A 26082-nucleotide genomic window follows, 5' to 3' on the forward strand; every position below is an offset into this window, starting at 1 on the left:
GATAACGATGTCAAAACGAAAAGTGTGTACAGCCGCTTTTCAGAGAGAAAAAATAATGCTTGTGTTATTTATTTTGTCATTGCGTTCAAATGAATTGTTTAAATATTTTAGGTGTTTAGATAAATTTGGGCGAAGAATCATTCGTGAAGGCGTCACCTAGCCCTCTACAACACACTCACATGTTTAGGGAAGAGCCGGAAATGATATACGAAATTAGCAGAGTTTGATTCTGCGACACAACAAATCGCCACTATTAGTTTAAACGCATTTCAAAATCGAGCGTTGTGGTGACGTGGTTTACTTTTCACTACCGGTGTTTTCTTTCATTTAAATAGCTGTAAATTGTTGTTTTGTAGTTTTAAATTATGTTGGGAAAGTATTTGTTGCTGTTCAGCATTGCACTGCTCGCTACACTTCCTGCGCATGGTTATAGTTTCACTTCCAAAGAGGTCAAGTGCCATGGTAAGCAACAGGCGCATAGAATTTTCATATAAATTGTTCATGTGTTTAATAATTGAATACTTTATTCCGTGTCATGTAGTGTGTAAGGCAACAGTGCAGGAATTGGAGGATGCTATTGCAAAAGAGGACGCGCATAAGATGGTCGATGTGAGTGGCTTCCGCTTGGACGCACATGGTAATTCAATTAGCAAACGTGTTCGCTTCGTTAAGTCCGAAATGTTTTTGACTGAGCTAATGGAGAAGATCTGTGAGTTACTTATGATAGATCCAGCCTTAGCAATTGGCTATTTCAATCTGCCTCTTTACAGGTGAAAAAATGGAGGATTATCTGAAGGCCACCTACAAAAGCAATGGAAAGTTTACGCTTCTAAAAATGATAGTGAACGGTAAAATGAATCCAGAGTCTTCGCTAGTCGACTTCGTACAGGATGGTGACCTAAACAAGAGTTTGGGCCACTTTTGTCTGGAGGTACTCGAAGACAACGAGGACGCTTTCCTAAAAGAATTCCAAGCTGAGGATGTCGGTAATGATTTGGATATAAAAATCTGCTCGGAGCAGGCCAAGTACTGTGAGGATGGGCCTGTACAGGAAGAATACGAGTTCGACGAGAAAGACGAACTGTGATTTCATAGCCAAATCTACCCAACGAATTCCTATAACCATCATTGTTATAATAGCGTCAAGAATTGCCTATAATGGCTTAGACCTATTTTGTACTGCAGTTTTATTTAAAATCTATATTTTAGTGACCGTCAACTGACAATAAAAGTAAACTCTAAATGCTTTCCAGTTGAAGAAACTAAAGAACCAATTTGTTTATTATTTCATTGAGTACGTATGTATGTTTGGGCGAAAAATCAATTATGTTGTGGAAGTACTTGGGGCACAATAGGGCAGCATACAAATTTACTTCTTTTTCTTCTCATCCTTGGGAGGTTCTGGCTCCTCTTCCGGTGGTGGACTAAAATAGAAACAAGATCACCACCACTCTTAATCAGAACTACATTTCCACTTACGGCTCATCAACGACATTACGCAGCATCTGATGGCGTACTACCAACCACGGGGCACCAAAGCCAACAGTCCCAATTATAAGATAGAAAAGAGTGAAACGCATTGGGTTATCCATACCCTTACGCCACGGCAAGTTCTATGATTAAATGTTGCACCGGATTATCGGCGAATTGAAAAAGAAGCGTGTCTGCATTTTCTACTTACGTTGCCGGGAACACCACCGGCATAACCAAAAGAACGGGCTAGTGTAGAAGCAGCCCACATCTTACGCGCCGAAGCGCGCACTATTGACCACATTTTAACTTTACCAAAAAATTAAAACTATTTCTATTTTTTTGTAAATTTTCAACCAGATCAGTCAACAAGTTGATACAAAGTATTTAAATTGTCAGAATATTGTGATTTAATGTAAGCAAGATTATCATGGCCAACTGGGAAACAGAAAAATACTAACATAGTTGTCCGGTTAAGAGTTGGTAACTTTATTTAAGCGTACACTTTTGACTTAATCTTAACACATGGTGACACGATTAGCAATTTTGCAGCAATACTATGAGTGCAACAAACGGGGGCTGAAAAAATGAAAAAGATCATTAAAAAATAATACCAGAACAATGAAAAAATGTTAACCTTACAATTTGTGTAATTGTTGTTGTTATCTTTTTGGTGCTGCATTCGCTAACTTTTTACTTCTTCAAAAGCTGGTGCCTTACGACCAGAAAGGGCGCACCAAATCCCAACATACAGAAAACAGTGAACAATGCAGTTATTCTGTATTTGTTCTGCAGACTGAATGGCAAGTTCTGAAAGTTGATTACAAATTGATTAATTTTAGTTTAATATGTACATGTGAATTATGTGCAAAATATAAATTATGTAATCACATGCGCAGACTTTGTATTCTTACCTCGCCGGGGACACCACCATGGCCACTGTATCTAACCATGGATTGCGAGAAGTTGCGTGCAATAACGCTGCTGCGGCCCAACATTTTTTTTTAATTAATTGGAACAAATTTATTACCAAATGTAAAAATCGAATCCACTCGTAGGTTTGCTGATATTAATGCAAGAACAAGTGTGTACATAACTGAAGAAGTATGGCTGAGGAAAAATATTTCGTGTCATAGCAGGCAGCTTGCATGTACCGAACATCTACATTACCATATATTTCTAGACAAAATTTCGGCTTTCAATCTCAGCAAGCGGGCACTCACAGTTAGAAACAATTCATTTTTCGTAAATCACAAATTTAAAAACAAATAGAAAGGTTTGATTTAACCATTTTGAATATACCAACAGGTTGGCAGTTTTACCGCGCGCAATTACTCGATTAATAATGATGTAAGTTTAGCCTATATATCGACTGGAAGAGCGATATCGAAAACATCGATGCGGCATTAAAATTAAGTTGTTTAATATTTATAAATAAATAATTATTAATTATGATAAAAGGTAGTGCTTTATATAAGAAATTGTGAGCACATTATATCTAAAATGGGTTTTTTCTGTTGTTTTGGCGAATGAACATATTTTCAAAATCAAATCCAAATTAAAATTTAAGAATTTAAATATAAATTTTAACAAATGTACTAATCAAAAACCGCAGTTTCGAATACTTTTTGTGCGTTTGGCGCGAAAAGTGGTAAGAGACCTTAAACATTTATCGAGAGCTCAACTACATAAATCGATATAAAATAATCTGCATCGATGTTCTTTATGTATATCATCGAAATTGCGTACTACAGAGGTTTCGATGTTTTTCTTACTCAGATTTTGTCAGTGAAAAGAGAACGACGCAACTTCCACACGCACCCATAAGGTGCAATTACAAAACAATTATTGAAACTCATTTAGTGCACAAAATTTACGGTAAACTTTAATATAACGCACAAAACGCAGCCTCATATTTTGTGGCTTGCGACAAATGAAATACTTGTACTGTTCTCCACAACTACAAATTAAATCTCATAAAGTGCTCGTGAATAATTTGCAAGAATTTTCCATTGGTGTGTGCGCGGCGGCGGTAGCGTTCACGGTTTTCTTTGTGTCGTAGCGAATAGCTGACAGGCCACGCGCTTGTCTTTGCAAAGACAAAAGTCTATCTCAAATGAAGCAGTAAAGGATTATTATAATAAACAAAAACTAATCCAAAATGCTGGAATCGCCTAAGTTTATTGTAAATGACCAGTATGACGGAAGTCGCATCTTCACCTGGTTGGCCGACATGTGCGGACTGTCTGTTGATTTGGTAAGTTGTCTGCAAACAAGCCAATACATATGAACGTATATATATCCTTATAACTATCCTGCGGGCGTGTGTTTATCAGTATTATATGTATGACTCAAGTTAGAAGGGTATATTAGTTTCGAGCAAGAACATGTAACACAGATCCCCTAAAGTATGTACATGGTATGACGAGATGAGTCGATATAGCCATGTTGTCTGGCCGTCCATCTGTATAAAAAGTAAGGTGGCATGTGGTTTTTAACAAAGGTTAATTGCTTCTTTGACCATAGTGCTACCGAAAAGGGTCAGATATTTTTTGCATAATTTTATGCAAATATATACACAGATCCTTCAACAGATTATTTAAAAAAAATTTTCATATTATGGGAATACTCAGATAATAAACAATTTTTGCCATTATTAGGGTTTTCAAGTTTTATAGCAAACTTTGGCTCATACGCCTTTCCAATGTTCCGAAATGAACTTGCAATGTTAACTGATAATATTCCAATGGTACTGTACTTTAATCATACTACAGAGTATGTAGTGTACTGTCTATTTGGTTCGGCCTTTCAATTGTTTAATCTTGTATTTTACGCAGTTTTTTTTCCTGTGTGTGCTCTACTTGCGTCTTATCAAGCTGTCATTAACCTCTGTTAAACCTCTTTGTTGTTGTTTTTGTTCTTTAAATATGATTCTGATTGCGTCTATTAAATTCGCCATTTTAACAGGCTTGTAGGCACAGCATGCGAAAATAATGGATATTATTTAATACACATATCTACATTCGTATATCTATTAAATATTATATTTAGTATATGTATCAGATCAAGTTACGGTAAATTAGGTTCGGTCACCTACTCGCTCTACCTGTTAAGCGGGTGCATGGGTGAATTAAGCACTTTGCGGTTGTATTTCAACAAACACTGAAAACAGTCATTCAGGCACGTTTCTTTCCCCCCATACACACACACAATTATAAACACGCGCACCCACACAATCGCATTCTAAACGTCATTTAGTATTTGCATAAATGAGCAACTGCAGCTTAAAAAAAGTGGAACAAAAAGGAAGGAACACATGATGCATGCCACTTCATACTTAAGCTTGGCTTATTGGCAAAGTAGTTCTTAGATGAGGCATAACTTAATTCTTGTAATTGCCATCCTTTTAAATAAATTTGTATTCGGGGTAGGTGGAAATGGCGCAGGAAGATGACGAGTGTTTGCTGGCATAGTAACGCTTAACCATAAACTCTTCATCCCAGCCACATCACTCGCAGACACATTCACTTACACACATAGCTAAATTTGCTAAGTAATGACTGTTGGACTATCAGCTGTCCATTAAGGCCGCCTCGGTGTCGACATTATGTCGGTTGTGGTTTTGTCAGTTGAATACGATGATCTAATCACTGTATTGTCGACCAGGCCGACAAGTGAGAATATGACGTGTTTAATACCAAATTTGTATGTTTTATTGAACTGTTGTTGGCTGCTTTATCACACTATTCTGAATTGTAAATCTGTTGCTTTGCTTTTGGCTCTCATAACTAATTTAACTCGACCCGCTGCTAAGTTTTGGCGCGGTTCTTATTCTTGCACTGACGCTAATATTATGCATAATTGAATTTTAAACGCTGCTTTTGTTTGCAAACAAAATTTAACAATGCAGTAGTGTGAGTGTTTTGTTTGTTTTCATTTCACAGCTGTGAGGCGAGAAGTGAGTGAGTCAGAGTTGCACCGGGTGTCTCATGTATACAATTTACAATCGAATGAGGCGGCTTTTTATTACGTTTTATACTCGCACATTTCAAAATGTAAGAAGGCCGTCATTTGGCACATGTGCGTAAATACATACGAATGTATGTATGTAAACCTATGACTTCGTTTGCTAATACAAGCAAATACATACATACATGTGTATGCATTTGTAAGTAGTTTCATTATTTAAATTATTTGGAGGCCAAGCACTCGCTAATGCGCAAATATTTTCGCTAAATGGCAAATTCGGCAATACGTTTGTACATACTCGTACATACATACATACATACATACATTTAGTTATGTATGTACCTATGTAAATGTATATGCATGTATTGTACCCACGATATTATACAACACTAATGAGCGTTGATATTGAATTGATATGATTTGTACATATGTATATACATACGTACTATATGTACCTACATATGTACATACGTACATACATATGTATGTATTTATGCATATTTCGCACCCAATAAATTGTTTATTTTGTGATGTGCTCGGGTTCATTAACTCTCATAACTCTCTCTTTCATTCTCTACATCTCTTTCTCTCTATTTGGCACACCCACGCTTTGTTCTTTTATTTCAAGCTATTTATTTTTTGATTTCATATTTACAAAATTCTTCTATTTTGTTTTTATGTATAAGTATTCACGTATGCATTCATGCATACATATTTAGTATGTATGTATGTAATTGTTATTTACTGCAACCGCTCTTGATGCTACAGTTGTTGCACACTGCGAGACAAGTCATTAGACCGGTTTGGAGTCCAAACATTTCCAGTACCGGTTAAACAGGGCAAAAGGGTATTATGAAATCGTTAAGCTTTGGCAACAACTAAAACGAGGCGTGAAAGAACTCACAAAATAATATTATTGACTATCACAACAAACCGAATCTTTCTAGACATGTATAAGCTGAAAGTTTAAGTAGTAGAGTTACCAATTTTCGAAAGGGTAATTGTTTTTTTTTTGTTATGCGGCGTTATTGTAACTCCTGAAATGTAATCTCTCCCCATCAACTGGTGTGTACATTATTATCTGCTTTTTGACTTTTACATTATTGTTTTATTTTAAAATTTAATTTGAAAGAAAAAATTAATTAAGTTTTGAATTAATTACTTAGCTAAGTAAAGGGTATACATAAGTCGTGCGTGCGAGTTCTGTTTGAGAATTGTTTTTTTTTACAGAAAGTTCCCAACCAGTTGCGCCTAAGCTTTGAGATTTGGTTTGTTTCCACATTTCTGCCTATGTATTCCATTCCGCATGGCATAAATATGAAGATTTGAACCACAAAAATCGTCGTGCCGTCTTGTCATACAGACGACCTTGAGTTAAGCTGTTGGCTGAACTTGTGGCGGGAGCGTCTGTTTGTATTTGTCTAGTTTTTATCTGCTCTTTTTGTTGTTGTTTACGCTCTCTTTTATTCTCTTTATGTTAGTTCAACGTTTATTTAGTACGTGGATTTTATAATTGTATAATTTTGTTCAACGGCTCATAGTATGTAAGTATTTTAGAATTATGAAGCCTTTTGTAGGCTTTTATCGCGTTTACATGAAAATATATATGAACATACCCTACCCATACAATCATTTGAGTATATCGGGTGAGATATGTACGTGTTTGTTTTCTTTTTGTTATTGTTGCTGTAGTATTTTATTTATTTATAGTCATCACGCCACTTTTTCGTACAGCGCTTCGTTTAGATATTGCAAAATCACCGGGAAGCTCTCCACACCACCACCCCCACCACTCTACTATTCGTTGAAATGTTTCGATGTTCCGCAGGGGCGGTAAAATTAATTAAATGATTTATGGCCTACTTTAATAATTATTGGGTCTATATACATATGTATGTATGTATGTAGGTGCACAGGTACATTATTATATACATACATATATATGTATGAATACACAATGTACATACATATGTGAATATGCACATGTCATTTCATTTCGCTCAATAATGTACAAATGTAAGTTAGGTGATTGATAGCATTTTATGTTATTTGATATGAGATGATAACTGTACGTTAAATGTGGTAAGTAATATATTTAATAAAAATCATGTATGTATATAACATATTTAAATTATTTTAATTGAATAAGATGTTTCGAGTTTAAAACATTATTCTTCCCGTTTCCAGTTCCCCTTTTAAGTTTACTTATTATATCCTAGCACATACATAAACATATTTGAGATACACTAACCAACACAATACTTTTGTGTTACATTTGACACTACAATTTATACATGAAGGAAGTTTTTCAAATTTTATTTATCATATGTGCATATTTTTCTTGGCCAAAATAATAAGTACTTTGGTATATATTTTTTTCCTAATTATCAGAGATTAGTTCACTATTTTGTGAAAGATTTGTTTGTATTTGTTGAATTCTTGTTTATTTAACTAAACCAGATTAGGAAAATTTGAAGAATGTTAAGATTCCAAAATCACAATTACTTCAGTCGAAGTCCACCCAAGAAGCCGTTTGAAACTACTGACCGTCAGTATAGCTAAAATGCTATGGCAATGGGATTTCAATATGTAAATTTGCAATGGCGCATCGCCAAAATAGTTTTACTGTTTTGGGAAAAACCTTTTGAAGATAAGGCTACTATTTGCCAAAAATGAGATGGGAATAAAAAGTGAAACAATATTTTGTACAGTTACGTAAAATACGATTCTATATACTAATAACTCCAGATAAAGGGGGAATTACACATCCCATTTATAAATAATGGTTCTGGGCTGTATCTCTTCTGAAGAACTGATACTATACACTATATATGACCAAATTTCAGTACGGAGATATTTTGATTACCATAATACAATGCTGAGGAAAATATGCCTCTAAAATGGGCTTCTAAGCAAGATACTGACCAGAAACATACTTCTAAGTTAATGTGATAGCAAGTATGCTGACTTAAACCCGATTTAAAATATTTTGGGGGAGTTAATGCGTCGAAGTGGTACAAAAACGTTTCGAAATACCTCTCAGCTAGTGTATTTACAAAATACGCGGTTGAGATGTACAACAAACTTTTTTCTAGTATGGCAAGAACGATAAATAAAAGTCATGCAAACAAGGGTGGTTATTATACCGATTTCTAGGTAAATATTATCTTTAATAAGAAATAAGTGAATAGATAATTTATGACATATGTATGTATAACTGTAATTATTATTTTGACGAGCGATTTGCTACGATTTTTTGTTTTATGGTTCACAAACATATTACCTTTAGATAATTCATGAGCGTGTACATTCTATTTTTTCCATGTGCGTAGTATATGGTGTGTGCTTCTTTAACACTGAAAATTTAACTTAATGTATTAAAATTCATGTTTTTACTAAAGTCTTGTACTGTACTATGTCGTGTACTATTTACCATATTCGTCTTAAGCGCAAAGAACTTCAACCAAAATTCTTTACAAATTCGTTTATTAAATAAATATTTGCATAGATGGATTTGTCATTTCCAATCATATTGGCCAACTGCAATATTTTAGTAAAGTAAATCAAAAATAAACTTGGAGTGACAGCGCGATTTGTGACTAGAAAAATTCGGCAAATAAAATATTTATTGATATGAAATATTCGTTGCTTAAAGCGCCGTAGCTGATTCCTTGTCCAGCATTCTTCAGTTGTTCAAAAGCGCTCGTGTGTGTGTGCTGAATGCCTTGATAAGCTCAATAATGTCAAACGGCCCAGCAGGTCACTGACAACAATGCAACTTGATGCATGCAGCAATTTTCTATGACATTGTCCGACGTTTTGTGTAAAGCTGCCATATTATAGTTGCTTAACCCCTCCGGTACTACTGGGACACTACGTACCTCAAACAGTTATGCTCTAAGACTCTTCTTGAAAAATTGTGCAGAAACATCGATGCATGCATCCTGTTTGTCTAAATGTCATCCGAATTTTCGGAGCATTTTCACACGCAAATTTAGATGTCGACCTTTGATTTAAAATGAACTATAGGACAGTATATTCCAATATAATTGCGTATGGGGATTACATGTCCCAGTATAGAAACAGGACACTTTTAGTATATAAACATTTTTGGCGTAGATAGTTTTAAAAAAAAAAAAAAATACAGTTCCGAAAGTGTTAAATTACTTGAAATATGCTGTTGCTGTCGTTTTTATTGATTTTATCCAAATTGGTATCGCAACCAAATTTATGAATATAAATGGTGAAAAATTACAAAATGTGTTTTGTCAAAATTACATTTTCTTGATAAGCGGAAACTAGAGATGATGAATTAAAACAGACATAAGAAATATTAATAATTTGCAACCATATGGGCGTTCTGCAGTTCCAGAATAGCATTATAGAATGGCATTGTAAACAACTGCTGGTACTGACTGTTTATTTTAGTTGTCTTGGCAACTTATGACCTTGATTTTATATTTAATACACACCCAGAATTTAAATTTCAATACCAAACACAATTTTGTGCACACGTACTACTTATTGTATTTCTGTACTTATGTATGCCATTTGGCTATTTTATTTTTCAATTTGTAGAATCAGCTTACAACCATGCACGCACACACATGTCGATTTACTCGAGAATGGCGGCTTTTGGTGCCTGTACATACATACATATGTATGTATGCTCAATTACATTTTTGTACCTTGAAAGCATAGAAGACTTGTTTCGAACCCGCGTCGGCGTGGCTGAAATGCTTCTTCTTTCATGTTCCTGCCTCCCATTACAAAAACAAAGACTACAGAAATCACGCCTGAATCTTTTATGTCTGTAGTTTTTGCTTTTGTTGTTGCTACCGTGCCATAACATTCTTGGCACAGACAGTTTCCTTCCGCGAACATGGCTTATAATTTTAATACATGCAGCTCGCAAGTGGTTCTGTCTTTCATACTCTGGAAACAAATGTTTATAAATGATTGTGAAAATGTTCTCTTGCTCAGACATGTTAAAGTTTGCTTTCTATAGAAGCATTATGGGATATTTATAAAAATCTGGATATTCATTTTTGAGGATTTCTTGCTTCCTTTTGTTTTCTTTGAAAATTCCAGTTTCGCAGTTTAATTATTCTAGTTCCTATTTTTCCGACAAATATTTTTGTTGCAAAAAGAGCTAGCAAATTATTTATATGAAATTTGACAAATTTTTCTTTGATTTTAAAAATCCTGTACCCAAGCTAACGTGTATGCTAAAAAGTCGAAACTGAAGGATTAGCGTGGCACAAGCCAGCTTATTAGCTTATTACAAAGCATATACTTTATTATTTTATATAGCTGTCATAGGACCGATCGGTGACAAATGAAGTCTTAGTATGATAAATTATTGTTTGGGAAGATATAAAAATCGGTGTACTATTTCAGATTGCTGCAAACAAACGATATATACAAGTACTAATTATTATCAATTTTTTACAATAATGGATATGTATATTTTTATTTAATTCGGTTTATTGTCGGTACATTTTCTATTGATGGGCAGCCTGACAAAAGACTAATCGACTACAATTTGTTTCATAGTAGCACCCATATCTGAAAAGTAATAATTAATTACCAATTAATTCTTTATATAGGTATCTATAAAGAAAAGAAATACATTTAGTATTACAATTTCTCAATATGATTTTCGGTCATAAGGTAAAAAAAAAATTGTACAAGTACATTGTTCATTAATGTTGTGCAGTTTATGATTTCTTTTATTAATTTGCATTCTTCTGAATCTATTCTACTTTCTTATCGCAATTTTAATATTTCCGGAGGAAAGGTATATTATAACCTCGAGTTTTTTGTTTGAATGGAGCTTTTATTTGGCAGCCATTTTGCCACTTCTGCAAAATTGTTTTTACTTCATATTTCAATAATTATTCGCATTACCCCATCTCGGAACAATCTGACATTTGTCATAGTATATAACGAGCTTACATGATGGCAGGTGTTTTTGGGTCTAATTAAAATTGCATTTCTTTGTCGCTCGTCACATTTTGCGATTCAAAACATCTGCGGCATTATTTGTTCCTGGAACATGGACCTCATTAAAAAGTTGTTAGTTTCAGGCATAAGCTGCTGATGCTGATGCTTCTGCTGCCGTATGTCCAACATGTTGGCATTGATGCCACTTGTTGGAGCGTGGATAACGAGGGCTCTTATGCTGGCAGCTGCTGATTTGCTTTTGTGCAATACTTCACATAGCCCAGGTAGAGTCATGGCATTCATGTATAGATTTCTGTCTAACAAGGACGTTGCCTGGCAACCTACTATGTACTATATAAATGAACAATTGCATATCAACTGGCAGTGTGGGTTGTTGGCTGCATCCATGAGATTAATTTCAAATGTTCAGTGTAGCAAAATAATACATTTGTTTTCCCCCATTCGCTGTTGTTTTTCTTCATATTGCCGCAGCTTGCTCGCTTTGTGTTCATCGTTACATATTGATGAAAACTGGTTCGATTGGCCAACATTTGATCATTGCCACTGACAGTTTTTGCATCCGACAAATTACAAAAGCAATAAGCTGTCATTTTACATGCATTACAAAACACGTGTATGGGGAATATGACGAGAGTAGCAGTGCTTATATGTGAGAATTGGTCTCTTGGAATAATTGCATTTAATGTTCATTGCCACATCAATTGGCAGGGTAATTGGTAATCATTTTCTCTAGTGTTTGCCAAGTTTGTCATGGAAGTTTATTTTATGCAAGTTAAAAAATCCTTCAAGTCACTAACTATAAGTAACTTGTATTTTATGTTGAATAAGACACTCCATAAAAACTGCAGTGAAAGGAAATGGCTCAATTACTATTTTAAAGATTTTTGAAAAATCCAAAAGGATTCTCTGATTCTTTACACACTCTAAACCTCTGTCAAAATAAGTCATCATAGAGTGATTTTTACTCTTTTTCAATGACAAAAAATAATTCCAATAAACCGAATGGTTTCCACTCTTATTGTTAATATACTTTACTTTCTATGTTTATTTATCTGCCACATTTTTTTAAAAATAACTTCAGTTCATGCCACTAGTATTCTGGAACGTAGCCAGATCATTTTTTTTTAAATCAAAAATAAAGATGTGAAAGAGCGAAAGAAAAATCTTCAATATGTTGAAATGAAATAGAAAAGAAATAATCGTTATATAAAATAGTTTTAAGTTCGATTAAATCCTTATATACTAGCACTAATATAAAAAATAATAAATGCAGAATAGTTCGATTTCCTACTATGTACAATTATTTTCTTTTTAAATAGTTGCCCTTAACTCAGTACAAAGTACAATTGTCTTTATTTGTACACACCATATCAGTGTTTCCTACACAATTGACTAAAAATTATCTTAACTAATTTGTGGCACTTGAATTAGAAAGCCACTCAGAGCACACGGCCCATTGTTTGTGACCCTATCGCTTATCGAGTGCGGCTTTGTGACCGTTATTGTCAATGTGCCGTTGTTGCCCTCGCCTTTGTTACTATTTTTATGTATACATATCCATTAGACTGTAGAGTACTATAGACAGCATTCGTGTAGACACTTGAAAAAGTATACATAATAATGATCTCTACTTGTGAAGTATTTGGGAAGAAATGCCTTGCTTTCCTATTTTAAAAGTTCAACAATTTTCTTGAGCACAAACAATTGCTTTACTATTGACTAGCATTTGGTTCACAAGAAATTATTTTTTTCAATTAGCGAAATTGTATGTAAATATTTGTAAAAACTACTGCATTGTTCCTTCTTCTTTGTAACTTGTTTCAAGAACCCTTGTCGATACATGAAAATTTGTTTAAATTTTAAAAGATAAAGTGATGGCCGGTTGGTATAAAAGCCAACTCGAGTAGTCTAACTCAGACACATTGAGAAGAAAGTATTAAAGTAACAGACTGTTAGTTATACTTTCGAAACTGCGATATAAAAGTTTCTAAATGAAATTCCGTAAGTCGTGCCAGATGCTTTACAGTGCACAGTCCTTAACCCAAGTGTTCTTTCAGTTGGATTGGCATTTGTGGCCCTTATTGTGGTCGTCACCACACCATCATACGCAAAAAAAATTCGTCGCCGACCAAGTTGCGACAATGTAGCAGATGGTACTGTTATGATAGATATAATGAAATGTGCGGGATACTACGTGTGTAGGAGTGGTCGCGCGATACATAGAAACTGCCCCCTTGGACAATTTTTGGATGTGCAGACAAATGCCTGCAAGTTGGCCAACCTGGTTGACTGCGTTAATGTTAATGGACTTGCGATGCGAGCAATTACATCTTCTAACGTGAACAAGCAGGATGGCGAAATCGAAGGAAATGCTGTGCAGACAGCAGCTCCTCCGTGTGAAACCACAACTCCACCGTGTGCAACGACAACTCCACCGTGTGAAACGACAACTCCACCGTGTGAAACTACAACTCCTCCGTGCGAAACCACAACACCGAAGAAACCATGCAACAAAGTAACTCGTCCTCCCCCTAAAACACCCCCTCCCAGTGAAGCTACACCCACAACACCACCCTGTGATATTTCAACTCCTTCAACACCTAAAAGCTCTCCAACCACAACACCACCCCGTGAAACTCCAACTCCTTCAACGCCGAAAAGCTCTCCACCCACAACACCACCCTGCGAAACTATAACACCACCCCGTGAAACTCCAACTCCTTCAACACCGAAAAGCTCTCCAACAACAACACCACCCTGCGAAACTATATCACCACCCCGTGAAACTCCAACTCCTTCAACACCGAAAAGCTCTCCAACCACAACACCACCCTGCGAAACTATAACACCACCCCGTGAAACTCCAACTCCTTCAACACCGAACAGCTCTCCAACCGCAACACCACCCTGCGAAACTATAACACCACCCCGTGAAACTCCAACTCCTTCAACGCCGAAAAGCTCTCCAACCACAACACCACCCTGCGAAACTATAACACCACCCCGTGAAACTCCAACTCCTTCAACACCGAAAAGCTCTCCACCCACAACACCACCCTGCGAAACTATAACACCACCCCGTGAAACTCCAGCTCCTTCAACGCCGAAAAGCTCTCCACCCACAACACCACCCTGCGAAACTATAACACCACCCCATGAAACTCCAACTCCTTCAACACCGAAAAGCTCTCCAACCACAACACCACCCTGCGAAACTATAACACCACCCCGTGAAACACCAGCTCCTTCAACACCGAAAAGCTCTCCACCCACAACACCACCCTGCGAAACTATAACACCACCCCGTGAAACTCCAGCTCCTTCAACGCCGAAAAGCTCTCCACCCACAACACCACCCTGCGAAACTATAACACCACCCCGTGAAACACCAGCTCCTTCAACACCGAAAAGCTCTCCACCCACAACACCACCCTGCGAAACTATAACACCACCCCGTGAAACTCCAACTCCTTCAACACCGAAAAGCTCTCCAACCACAACCCCACCCTGCGAAACTATAACACCACCCCGTGAAACTCCAACTCCTTCAACACCGAAAAGCTCTCCACCAACAACACCACCCTGCGAAACTATAACACCACCCCGTGAAACTCCAGCTCCTTCAACGCCGAAAAGCTCTCCACCCACAACACCACCCTGCGAAACTATAACACCACCCCGTGAAACTCCAACTCCTTCAACACCGAAAAGCTCTCCAACCACAACACCACCCTGCGAAACTATAACACCACCCCGTGAAACACCAGCTCCTTCAACACCGAAAAGCTCTCCACCCACAACACCACCCTGCGAAACTATAACACCACCCCGTGAAACTCCAGCTCCTTCAACGCCGAAAAGCTCTCCACCCACAACACCACCCTGCGAAACTATAACACCACCCCGTGAAACACCAGCTCCTTCAACACCGAAAAGCTCTCCACCCACAACACCACCCTGCGAAACTATAACACCACCCCGTGAAACTCCAACTCCTTCAACACCGAAAAGCTCTCCACCCACAACACCACCCTGCGAAACTATAACACCACCCCGTGAAACTCCAGCTCCTTCAACGCCGAAAAGCTCTCCACCCACAACACCACCCTGCGAAACTATAACACCACCCCGTGAAACTCCAACTCCTTCAACACCGAAAAGCTCTCCACCCACAACACCACCCTGCGAAACTATAACACCACCCCGTGAAACTCCAACTCCTTCAACACCGAAAAGCTCTCCACCCACAACACCACCCTGCGAAACTATAACACCACCCCGTGAAACTCCAACTCCTTCAACGCCGAAAAGCTCTCCACCCACAACACCACCCTGCGAAACTATAACACCACCCCGTGAAACTCCAGCTCCTTCAACACCGAAAAGCTCTCCAACCACAACACCACCCTGCGAAACTATAACACCACCCCGTGAAACTCCAGCTCCTTCAACGCCGAAAAGCTCTCCAACCACAGCACCACCCTGCGAAACTACAACACCACCTTGCGTTTCCACAACTCCTTGTGGAGCACCTACAACCACACCATGTGCAGAAACAACAACTACACCCTGCGATTCAAAGACTCCTACTCCTAGCAGCATAATTGAAAAATTAGTTTTGAAACCTCTGCGCAACATTCTAAGTAGTGCTTCTGCATGTAATGACAAGTCTGATGGTACCTTCATGCTGGATGAGAACCACTGCCGTCGTTTCTACGAATGTCGCTCTGGCCGTCGCATAATGCGCAGATGCCAGAAGGGCCAGTGGTTCGATCGCGAGGCCAGTTCCTGTCGTAGCCGCGAGTTGGTTCTAAATTGTCCAGCCCAGCGCAATTAACCCAATTAGGAAATCGATAGATTTCTCTATATAACCTACTGTATTATAATGCAATATCATCAATAAAATGCGTTACATCATGCAAAAGGCTGTTCTTGTATGTTGCCATCATTGTTTGAATTTTTGATGTGATGGTAGGCAGGAGCACACATTTTATTTGCTTCCTAACAATGTTACGGTTGAAATGCCATTAACTGACCCTCCAGATATCTAAAGTAATTTCTGTTCTGACTATATTATCCCTTCCAGTTGCCATAGCATTCAAAGGTTTGCATATATGCATGGTTATCTCTACGCATATTGGCTGTGTACGACAATAATATAATTAATTGTTGACTGCAATGAGGCTGCTTCATGGCATTGCAGTCAAGTAGAGGAGGATGTGGTATTGGTATTGGTGCTAGAGATAATGATAATGATGGACAGGTAGTGCATTCCGTTATTTTATTAAATATACTGCGTTTATGCAAGCCAGCACACGCAAATTCAAAGTCAATGCATGTCATTTGCCCTTCTTTCTGCAAACCAACTTCTTAAATTTCCTCTTATCTGCACTTTTCTGTACTATGCTTGTATACAGAGAAAATTCCAGAAGGTGGTAGAGCTAGCTGGTTTAGTTTTCATTATTATTGTTTTTATAACCTGTACCTAAAAGGTACAATGGGTGTACATACAGATTAGGTTGTGCAAAGTGAAAAAAATTAAACAGACAAAAGGAAGCATTTCCGACGCCCATAAACCTAGTCCACTATACCTGTTTGTATGTCCGTCCGTATGATCACCTAGATCTCACAGATTTTAAGAGCTGGGGACCCCAAAGTGCACACGGATGTGTATTCAGTATAGGTGTATTTCAAAATTGTTCTTGAGTTTCTAAAAGTTTCTAACAGTACATTGAGATCAACTTTTCTGCTGGCCTCTTTCGGCCCATATCTTGAAATGATTCTCCGCTGTCGTGCTAGCATAAATGTATGTACATAGATATATATATATATGTTTTAATTGACTGTCAATATAGTTCCTGAACATATGTATGCTATATATAAAGTGACACGCACTCGTAAATGATTGATACCGTTCCACCATTATAAACCCATTAAAGAAATTTTTCTATCAGTACATTTTGTGGGCACAGCGCGTTTAATAAAGTTCGGAGTTATCAACGTTGTTGGTTGATTAAGCCAATAAATATTTTTTCTAAGTAAAATCATTATACAAGTAGTGCGTTTCAAAGACAAAACAAAAGTTGTGCCCATTCACCTTTTATCAACTAAAAACTTTCGCAATGATAACACTGCGACACCAATGGGCTTTATCAACAAATGCCGTTCCAATGTCGACTGTTGAATAATTTCAAATTTTCAACAATATAGAGGAACCCTATGAGCAAAGCATTTGGATGTGCCATTCCGATTGCTTGATGGTGTGTGTGTGTGTGAGCTGTAAAAATATATATAGTATATACCTCTGATAATGAAAATTGATAAAAAACCGATCACCAACTCATCCTTACTTTTGCAAATTGACAAAATTATTATCTTTGCGCTGTGCTTTATATTAAAGCTTTATATATATTTTTTCGGTTTGACTTAAGTCCATTGAAAAATGGACTGGTATCAGGGATGTAACCCCCTTAGGAACATGCCACTGTGTCAAGGTAGAATAGGTTTAAACAAAATCAAAAAAAAAAAAAAAAACACTGTTTTGTTGTGATTTGCTTGATTTCTCATTCAAATGGGTCAATAATTAAAGTACATTTTTATTTAGGCAAACAAATAAAAATTCAAGCGTCGTTGCTTCTTGAAATTTGCATGTACGAGTACTATATATCCGAATTGACATTCAAAATAGCGTAAAAAATAAAAATTAGCAATTGGTTGTCCACTTAATGACCTCAACGTTTGTTGATAAGTGGCCAAAGGGCGTCCTGCCTCTTTGCACAACAAATAAAAATAAATCTTGCAATTGATCGACATTTTCATTTGCAAACGTGCAGAAAATAAAATCAAATAAAATTAAATGTAATTAAAATAAAGTGGCACATGTGTTGAGCTCAATGACATAAATTATCGAGTGTGTAGCCAGCGGAAGAAAATGCTGCTGTACATTGATCACAACGCGTGATCATGATCAAGAGCAATGAGTTAAAACAAAAAGCAACAACATACATCCACGAGAACGACGCCAACCTGAGCGACTACGACAATTGCAAAGTTGATGTAAAATAGCATCGACGTGGTTGTTGTTGTTGTTGTAGCTATTGTATTGTTGTTATTGTGCTTGGGCGGCTGTTTGTGGTGGGCCAGACTTGGCGACTGACCGTGTGTTCTCATTTGATGCCCCCAATATGAATAAATATTTATAATAAAACAGCTCACGTTGCTCCAGCATGTGCCTAACTGTAGGCTTTACAAACAAGTTCTCATCAAAATAGAAATAGAAAATAACTCTCCGAAGGCTTGCAAAATTGTAACTGCAACACGTGCATGTCCAAATTACACTCTACATATGTAAATATTTATTTATTGGCTAAGTAGAGCAATCAGATATAGGCGTCTGTTGTTATGCACACTAGTCTTACAGTCTATAGTCTTTTCTCTAGACAAAGAAGATCGTCAAATTTCCTTTCCTTAGCTCTTACCGCCAACATTTCTTATGTTGTGTTACACTCTTTTGTTACAACATATATTGTTTTTCAATTATATTATAAATAATGGGTTGAATTAATAAACACCAGTATTAGGAATGAGAGCAGCTATCTCACAACTAACCGCTTATTTTATTTAATATTTATTTCAAGACAGACAAGCGAGCAACAGATTTCTTTAAATATTTTTATACACTGAATAGTTTGTATATTAAACAAGAAAGGAATGCTAAAGTCGAGCAGGCTCAACTCTTAAATACCCTGTACCACCCCACAAAAAAGTAATTAAATTAATTAATTAATTTAATTTAATTAATTAACTAAATTAATTTAATTAATTAACTAAATATTAACTAATTAAATATAAAATATTCCATGCATGCATACATACATTTACATCAGAATCATGCCTTATGCGTGTTTGTGTACTTGTACATATGTATGTGTGCATTGGGCCTGGTTATATGGCTATAACTTTCTTTCCGATCGTTCTATCATAATGAAACTTGGTATACGGATATATAATTACTAACCTAATGTGACTACCAAATTTTAGTTCAAAATTCCAAGAATATGGGAGTTATAGGAAATCTGTAATAGGGGGGGGGGGGGGGGGGGAGGGGAGTGGGGGGTGGATCAGAAAAAATGAACAAACTCGTCCTTTCTCGGTCTCAGGAGAATCTGTATACCAAGTTTGGTTATTCTAGCTCTTATACTTTCGGAGATCCTTGCGTTCATACAGACAGACGGACAGACAGACAGACGGACAGACAGACAGACAGACGGACAGACGGACATGGCTATATCGACTCGGCTTGTCATGCTGATCAAGAATATATATACTTTGTGGGGTCTACCAAGCCTCCTTCTGTGTGTTCCATGTGCACTCGCACAAAACTAATATACCCTTGTACCCTTTGGGTACAGGGTATAATAAAAGTGTCAAATTTTGATTACGATTTAACGCCAGTTAGGGGTTTATTTTACGCAGACTACTCATCATTTTTTGTTTAAATATATTTTATGTATATAGATAGTAAGTTTTTTTATTCTGTTCTTTCATTGCAGGTCAACTTTCTAATCTGCCAGATATCAGCGCTCTTCCTGGCCTCGCTATTTCGGTCGCTATTGCATCCTTCCAAAGTGTCTTCCAAAGTGCGACACATATTTGCGCTATCTATTGGCCTGACCTTTGGCTATTTCTGTTTTGGACAACAGGCCATACACATTGCAGGATTGCCGGCAATATGTTATATTGTTATAAGGACTCAGGATCCGCGCATTGTGCAGAGGTGAGGTATTTTAACGTAGCTAATAAGATTGTTCTGTTGTGGTTCCGTGCCTATGTCTGTATGTACTTTTATGTATGTATGTACAAAGTATTAAAAAGAGTACATCGTAATTAAGATCAAATAAGAAACATGTTGCAACCAAAATAATAATGCATTGAGAAACAGATAACAGCTTATCCACGAAGTGTGAAAACTTTATAATAGAAAACATCCAAGAGATTTGTAACTTTACAAATTTAGACAATTTAATATTAAATACAAATGTAATACTTTAATAATATATTAATATACGACGTATTATTGATGCCTCTAATGTACAATACTTTCACGAAATATCCTTTCTCAATAATAGTAAAAGCACCGATCATTCTATGCATGAAACTTGGCATACGGACATATAATCACTAACTAGAGATATTTTCCTGAATTTCAATGAAAAAATCCAAGAAATGCGGGAGTTATGGAAAATCAGTAATTGCGTGGGAGAGGGGTGAGGGAGGGAAATTCCTAAATACACATTTTCTGCGTATTCACATAAGGCATCTGGGACTAAAATTTTGTGGCCCGATTATACGAATGGAAAATCGGAAAATCACAAAGGCAACAAAAGGCATCTCTGTGCAAAATTTTGTGTCTACATCTCTTATAGTCTCTGAGATCCAGGTGCTCATACGGACGGACAGACAGGGCCAGATCGCCTCGTCTTGTTATGCTGATCAAGAATATAAGTATATACTTTGTGGGTTCTGCCTGTTACTTTTTTCACCTCCCGCAATCCTAACATACTCTTGTACATTTCATGTACAAAGTAAAATTAATTTCTTCAATGGTCAGAAGAGTAATAATTTACAAGAATTTTTACTTTGCAGAACCGTCCTGTTGGTGGCCATGAGCTATTTGCTGTGCGTTCACTTGATGCGCCAAATCTATGACTATGGCTCGTACGCTCTCGACATTACAGGACCGTTAATGATCATCACACAGAAGGTAACGAGTCTGGCGTTCAGCATACATGATGGCTTTGTGCGTCAGGACGAGGTAGGTGAGGCAGCAGAGGCTGCTAATTTGCAAAATATTCAATGTTCAATTTCACATTTTTTTTAATTTTGTGTGTGTGTGTGTGTCCACAGGATTTGACAAGGGCACAGCAATATCATGCCATTAGAAAAATGCCATCTGCCCTGGAGTACTTCTCATATGTGTGGCATTTTCAAGGCTTGATGGCCGGTCCTCTTGTGTTTTACAAAGACTACATCGAGTTTGTTGAGGGCTATAATCTCCTGAAGCGACCATCATCGAATGTACGTATGAATACTGAATACCTGTCTATCGGGGGCCAGTGGGAAGGTGTCGGAGTGTAGTTTTTATGTGGTGGTCAGCGGTGGTCAGCTCAACAAGCCTTTACGTTTATGTGCTGCTGCATAATGGAACTGCAGTGATTTCATTATCTATGCCGCATGCTTTCGCTTTCCTCTCGCCGCAGCCTCTCTGCCAATCTGATGGACACTGACGCGAGCTGAGAGTTGAATATGTTGGCTGCATACGTTTGTGTTTCGATGTGGAAACCACATAGTAATCTAGAGTGTATTTATAGTGATTTGAGAAACACTCAATTCTATTAGATATTTCAAAAACTGAAAATGCGGTTCCTTGTAATTTCAATGCTTTATCCAAAAAGTGAAAGCATTGGAGTCAGTGATGATGCTCTATTAGGGCACATTTATTCTAGCATCTATTTCTATATAATTCAAATAATGCGGACCTAACCCGATTTGTGGGGCGTAAGTCGATACAGTCGTAAGAAATCGCAGGCAGCGAATTATATTAAACACTAATTTGATCCAAATACGTTCAACATCCTTGAAGCAAAATTTACAGAAACTGCAGCACACGCACACAAACCCACCTGTTCAAATAGTGCGGCCACATTCCATATCCGCTCGCCTGCTGCCCATTCCATTTATCAATTTCAATTTCCACCTCTTATTACACTTTCGGTTTAACTCATTCGTTGGCACACCCCACGACCTCAATCTATCTCTCACCTTTGTCGTTTGGAACAATTTTGCAGGGCAACTTGGACAATGGGAAATCGGAATTGGTTCTCGAGCCGTCGCCTACAAAAACAGTGATACGTAAGGTTATCGGCAGTTGCGTGTGTGCGTTCATATTCATGAAATTTGTGAAAATGTATCCGGTGAAGAATATGAAAGATGATGACTTCTTAAACAATACAAACATTGGCTATAAGTTCTGGTACGCCATGTTGGCGACCTCGTGCATTCGTTTTAAATATTATCATGCGTGGCTCCTCGCCGATGCTATATGCAATAATTCAGGTTTAGGTTTCACCGGTTACGATAAGGATGGCAATGCCAAATGGGATCTAATATCAAATATCAATGTGCTGTCGTTTGAGGTAAGTTGTAACTCACAAAAATGTGTTTAACAGTAGCTCGAAAAAATTGTAATTTTACGAATAATATAATATGCATTGCAGTTCGCTTCAAACTTCCGAGATGCCATCAACAACTGGAATTGTGGCACCAATCGCTGGCTGCGTACACTTGTCTATGAACGGGTGCCCAAGAAATATGGTACTCTATTAACATTTGCCTTGAGCGCGGTCTGGCATGGTTTCTATCCTGGTTACTATTTAACCTTTGCCACAGGCGCTTTGGTGGTCACAGCAGCTCGTACGGTGAGTTAGTAATAGAATAATAATTAAAAATCTACAAAATTAAAAACAGTTTACTTTGTCATGATGAGATTTATAGAAGAATTAATAGAGTCAAGAAAGAATTGTTAAAAGAATAAAAGCGAAATAAAAATAGTAATAAAATCAACACGAATCTAGGTTTAAATTTTTAAACCTAGAAAACTAATGCTATTTTTTTCGTTAAGGCCAATTTTAAATAGGTTATAACTATTGAAAAAAAGTTATGCAATCATTTGAACAACTTCCTCAATTTTTCACACTTCTGTGAAATCACTCCGAATAAGAAACTTAATTTTTCACAAAACATAAAGTAATAAAAACTAATCTGGCTTCAAAGTTCACAATATGATTGACTTTAAAATGTGAATACATGAAATGTTTATTTTACCTCTGTCGAAAAATAAATTTTGATAATACATAAAATGTGCTATTCCACAAATTTTCCACAAAAGAAACAAAACGTATACACAGAAACGAATGTTTTATTTATTTAATAAACATTTCTGGAAAAGTAATTTTTTGAGAATACTGGTGTATGAGAATTGGTAATAATATTGATTAATTATTTCCCTATACATTTTAAATATCAAAAATTTCACTAATTTAATGCGTTTCTTTTACAGGCACGCCGCATGTTCAGGCATCGTTTCCAAAGTACACAGTTCACGCGCATGTTCTACGACATTCTTACCTGTTTAACCACACGTATAGTGATGGGTTACGCTACATTCCCATTTGTTCTGCTTGAATTTATGGTAAGTAAATTGTGATTATTTAAACGAATTGTGCCTCATTTGTCTTGTCATTCTTTTAATTACAGGGCAGCATTCAATTGTACCTGAGATTTTATTTGTGCCTTCACATCATTTCACTAGTGACCATATTTATTCTACCTATATTTATACGCGGTGAGAAACGCGTCAAGCCGTCCAGTAGCAGCACCAGTGTTGAAACAACCAATCAGACCACGAGGACGAACAAGGACGCCAAAGTGGACAAAGGACCGACGGGAAAGCAGGCGACGGCTGCTATTCCTGCAACAGATGATCTCAATGATGAGCACGAGGAAAGTGACGCAGAGAACAGAGTCACTAAACGTAAAGTACACATTAGTGACAATATGCCACAGCATCAATTGCAAGAAAAACAGCAACAACACAACAATATAATACTCCACAACACACAGCAGCAAGACCTACAGCAGCAGCAGCAGCAACAACAACAGCGAGTAGCGTGCGCTCGAGACGCGGTTAGCGTGCCGCATGATCAATGCGAAATGGATCAGCTATCCAGCAAGCTGAAGGAGAAGATTGAAGCTGAAACCAAAAATATTGAGGAATTTATAGATAAGACTGTAACCGAAACTGTTAGTGGCATTGTTGAGTTGAAGAACGACTTAATGCGCGATATCGAGTTCCCCAAACTAAAGCTAGGTAGCGTCACTAATGCTATTGGAGGTGGAGGAAGTTCTGGTGGCAATCTGGACAAGGATTCCTTAGTAGCTGCATCAACGGCTCTGCGCAAGCGTAACATATCACATGAGAATGGCATGGACGCTAATTGTGTCATCGAGGACAACAACATGGAGGACAATAGCGCTACCTTTCTAAAGAAGGAAATCGAGGTTATCAATTCTGTGGTGCAGCAAGCCAACGTCTTGCCAGCAATGCTCAGTAATGGTCATGCCAAATAGTAGTTGGACAACATAACCAGCTGCCGTAGGAGGAGGCAAAAACGAATTTGGATGAGGCAGCATCATCAACAGCAACAACAACAGCTGCAGCACCAACACCAAGACGAACAGCCATGTCATCATAGCATTGGTAGAAATGGGTAGCAGAAAAAGTGATGCATGATTAATTCTTGAGATTTATGCGCACAGCAAGCAGACACACAGTATATAATATATATATCACATACATATATACAACGCATAGAAAATTAACACACACACACACTCACCCTATTAGATACAAACATACTCGTATTTGCGTCTTGCTGACATTTTTAAGTTTTTTGTTTCATTTGGCAAATATTTCGGTTTACAAAAATTATGATATCACGATAATATGAGGACAAATTTATATACATAAATTCTATATACATCTAGATAAGGGAATATTTGTAACATTGTCTAAAGAATAAATAGCCAAATATTATGATAAGCGAATACCGATTCAAGTGTTTTTGCTCAATATACATACAAACATATATCAATTAATGTTCATTAGCCATGGCTGTCATTATCGCACACTCGGATAAATCTGACATGTTATCAACAAAAAAAAAAAAAAAAACAAAACCGTAAAACAAAAAATTTCATTTACATATAATTGTGTACGCTGTCTAATTGTTGTTAAACGTAGTAAATGTTTGTTATGCGCGCGTAATGTAATATGCTATGAATTCTTCCGGTATGTACTTGTACTATTAAATGTTTACCATATAGTCTATGATATGAGAAGTAACACAAACTTTAACAAACTTATTTGAAATATATGTTTTTAATGACAATTCAAAATATTCCCGCCTGCCTGCGTACACAAATAAAAGCAACAACACTATACAAAAATAAAAATACAAATATCAAATATGTATACATATGTGCGTATGTATTTAGAATCAACTAAATTACAAGTTTAAATACAAAATCGAACTAAACCAAAACTTGAAATTAGACTGAAGCTAATGAAAACCAATCCATGTGAAGCAAATTTCAAAGGGCGCAAATAAATCTACATAGTTAGTTGATAAGGAAATTAATTTGTTTTAAAACATTTGCATGCGTGTGTGTATGTGTGTGCGTCTGCGCCTAAAACCCACTTCCACTGCTGAGCAGCGTTATGGAAAGAATCTACTTTCCTACTCTTCCTCAGATATTAATCTAACTGTGCTTGCGTACGAGGAATACAATTTTCTTTCTTCCAATAATGTCACCTACGTATAACTTACTCCTTAGCCTAAGCACATTTTACGTTGTTTTAAAACTTTTTTGTTAATTTTAAAAAATATAGTGATTTCACACAGACACACATAGAGATAGAGAATACCTATGTTTTTATATTTATTGTAATAAAAGTGACACAACACGCAGAGCATATTTGTTTTTGTTTGATTAACATTCATGCGCATTCAAGAATAATGCCATAAAGCCGTGAAACAAGCACAAGCAAGGGCCAGC

At 36.9% G+C, this 26082-nt stretch overlaps 5 protein-coding genes across 7 annotated transcripts; 3 read left to right on the plus strand and 2 right to left on the minus strand.

Moving 5' to 3' along the window:
• Positions 1-88: 88 nt before the first annotated feature.
• LOC115628652 (protein seele) lies at positions 89-1173 on the plus strand. The gene is made up of 3 exons (XM_030524823.1): positions 89-462; positions 542-709; positions 771-1173. Exons 1-3 carry the CDS (start codon positions 366-368, stop codon positions 1085-1087), a joined length of 582 nt encoding a protein of 193 aa, XP_030380683.1. The 5' UTR covers positions 89-365; the 3' UTR covers positions 1088-1173.
• A 73-nt stretch (positions 1174-1246) lies between these two features.
• On the minus strand, positions 1247-1840 carry LOC115628661. Its single transcript, XM_030524833.1, has 3 exons — positions 1682-1840; positions 1480-1613; positions 1247-1424 (listed from the first exon to the last, which is right to left on the minus strand). Exons 1-3 carry the CDS (start codon positions 1772-1774, stop codon positions 1370-1372), a joined length of 282 nt encoding a protein of 93 aa, XP_030380693.1. The 5' UTR covers positions 1775-1840; the 3' UTR covers positions 1247-1369.
• A 95-nt stretch (positions 1841-1935) lies between these two features.
• On the minus strand, positions 1936-2546 carry LOC115628671 (cytochrome c oxidase subunit 7C, mitochondrial). Its single transcript, XM_030524845.1, has 3 exons — positions 2385-2546; positions 2113-2280; positions 1936-2049 (listed from the first exon to the last, which is right to left on the minus strand). Exons 1-2 carry the CDS (start codon positions 2466-2468, stop codon positions 2164-2166), a joined length of 201 nt encoding a protein of 66 aa, XP_030380705.1. The 5' UTR covers positions 2469-2546; the 3' UTR covers positions 1936-2049; positions 2113-2163.
• A 209-nt stretch (positions 2547-2755) lies between these two features.
• LOC115634411 (lysophospholipid acyltransferase 1) lies at positions 2756-25997 on the plus strand. 3 transcript variants are annotated; one of them, XM_030532109.1, is made up of 10 exons: positions 2756-2820; positions 3250-3727; positions 19959-20182; positions 21052-21220; positions 21313-21483; positions 22254-22601; positions 22683-22883; positions 23525-23656; positions 23722-23998; positions 24088-24289. In XM_030532109.1, exons 2-10 carry the CDS (start codon positions 3632-3634, stop codon positions 24153-24155), a joined length of 1686 nt encoding a protein of 561 aa, XP_030387969.1. In that variant the 5' UTR covers positions 2756-2820; positions 3250-3631; the 3' UTR covers positions 24156-24289. The 3 variants fall into 3 exon arrangements, with proteins under 3 accessions (XP_030387969.1, XP_030387970.1, XP_030387967.1); XM_030532110.1 differs by having other exon boundaries at positions 24091-24289; XM_030532107.1 differs by having other exon boundaries at positions 23722-25997.
• LOC115634410 (proteoglycan 4) lies at positions 13306-16330 on the plus strand. The gene is made up of 2 exons (XM_030532106.1): positions 13306-13407; positions 13464-16330. Exons 1-2 carry the CDS (start codon positions 13398-13400, stop codon positions 16241-16243), a joined length of 2790 nt encoding a protein of 929 aa, XP_030387966.1. The 5' UTR covers positions 13306-13397; the 3' UTR covers positions 16244-16330.
• Positions 25998-26082: the final 85 nt, after the last annotated feature.

Source organism: Scaptodrosophila lebanonensis, unplaced genomic scaffold (assembly GCF_003285725.1).
Source record: "Scaptodrosophila lebanonensis strain 11010-0011.00,11010-0021.00 unplaced genomic scaffold, SlebRS2 tig00000001-arrow-pilon, whole genome shotgun sequence".
NCBI classification, from domain to species: Eukaryota; Metazoa; Arthropoda; class Insecta; order Diptera; family Drosophilidae; genus Scaptodrosophila; species Scaptodrosophila lebanonensis.

What these genes read in the sequence shown, in the direction of transcription:
- LOC115628652 (XM_030524823.1), top strand. Translation starts at nt 366, where the DNA reads ATGTTGGGAAAGTATTTGTTGCTGTTCAGCATTGCACTGCTCGCTACA. An exon ending in CAAAGAGGTCAAGTGCCATG is followed by an intron (nt 463 to 541) that starts GTAAGCAACAGG and finishes CGTGTCATGTAG; the next exon opens with TGTGTAAGGCAACAGTGCAG. An exon ending in TGAGCTAATGGAGAAGATCT is followed by an intron (nt 710 to 770) that starts GTGAGTTACTTA and finishes GCCTCTTTACAG; the next exon opens with GTGAAAAAATGGAGGATTAT.
- LOC115628661 (XM_030524833.1), bottom strand. Translation starts at nt 1,774, where the DNA reads ATGTGGTCAATAGTGCGCGCTTCGGCGCGTAAGATGTGGGCTGCTTCT. An exon ending in CCGGTGGTGTTCCCGGCAAC is followed by an intron (nt 1,614 to 1,681) that starts GTAAGTAGAAAA and finishes ATTTAATCATAG; the next exon opens with AACTTGCCGTGGCGTAAGGG. An exon ending in CGTAATGTCGTTGATGAGCC is followed by an intron (nt 1,425 to 1,479) that starts GTAAGTGGAAAT and finishes TTTCTATTTTAG; the next exon opens with TCCACCACCGGAAGAGGAGC.
- LOC115628671 (XM_030524845.1), bottom strand. Translation starts at nt 2,468, where the DNA reads ATGTTGGGCCGCAGCAGCGTTATTGCACGCAACTTCTCGCAATCCATG. An exon ending in ATGGTGGTGTCCCCGGCGAG is followed by an intron (nt 2,281 to 2,384) that starts GTAAGAATACAA and finishes ATCAACTTTCAG; the next exon opens with AACTTGCCATTCAGTCTGCA.
- LOC115634411 (XM_030532107.1), top strand. Translation starts at nt 3,632, where the DNA reads ATGCTGGAATCGCCTAAGTTTATTGTAAATGACCAGTATGACGGAAGT. An exon ending in TGAAGCGACCATCATCGAAT is followed by an intron (nt 21,484 to 22,253) that starts GTACGTATGAAT and finishes ACAATTTTGCAG; the next exon opens with GGCAACTTGGACAATGGGAA. An exon ending in TGGTCACAGCAGCTCGTACG is followed by an intron (nt 22,884 to 23,524) that starts GTGAGTTAGTAA and finishes TTTCTTTTACAG; the next exon opens with GCACGCCGCATGTTCAGGCA.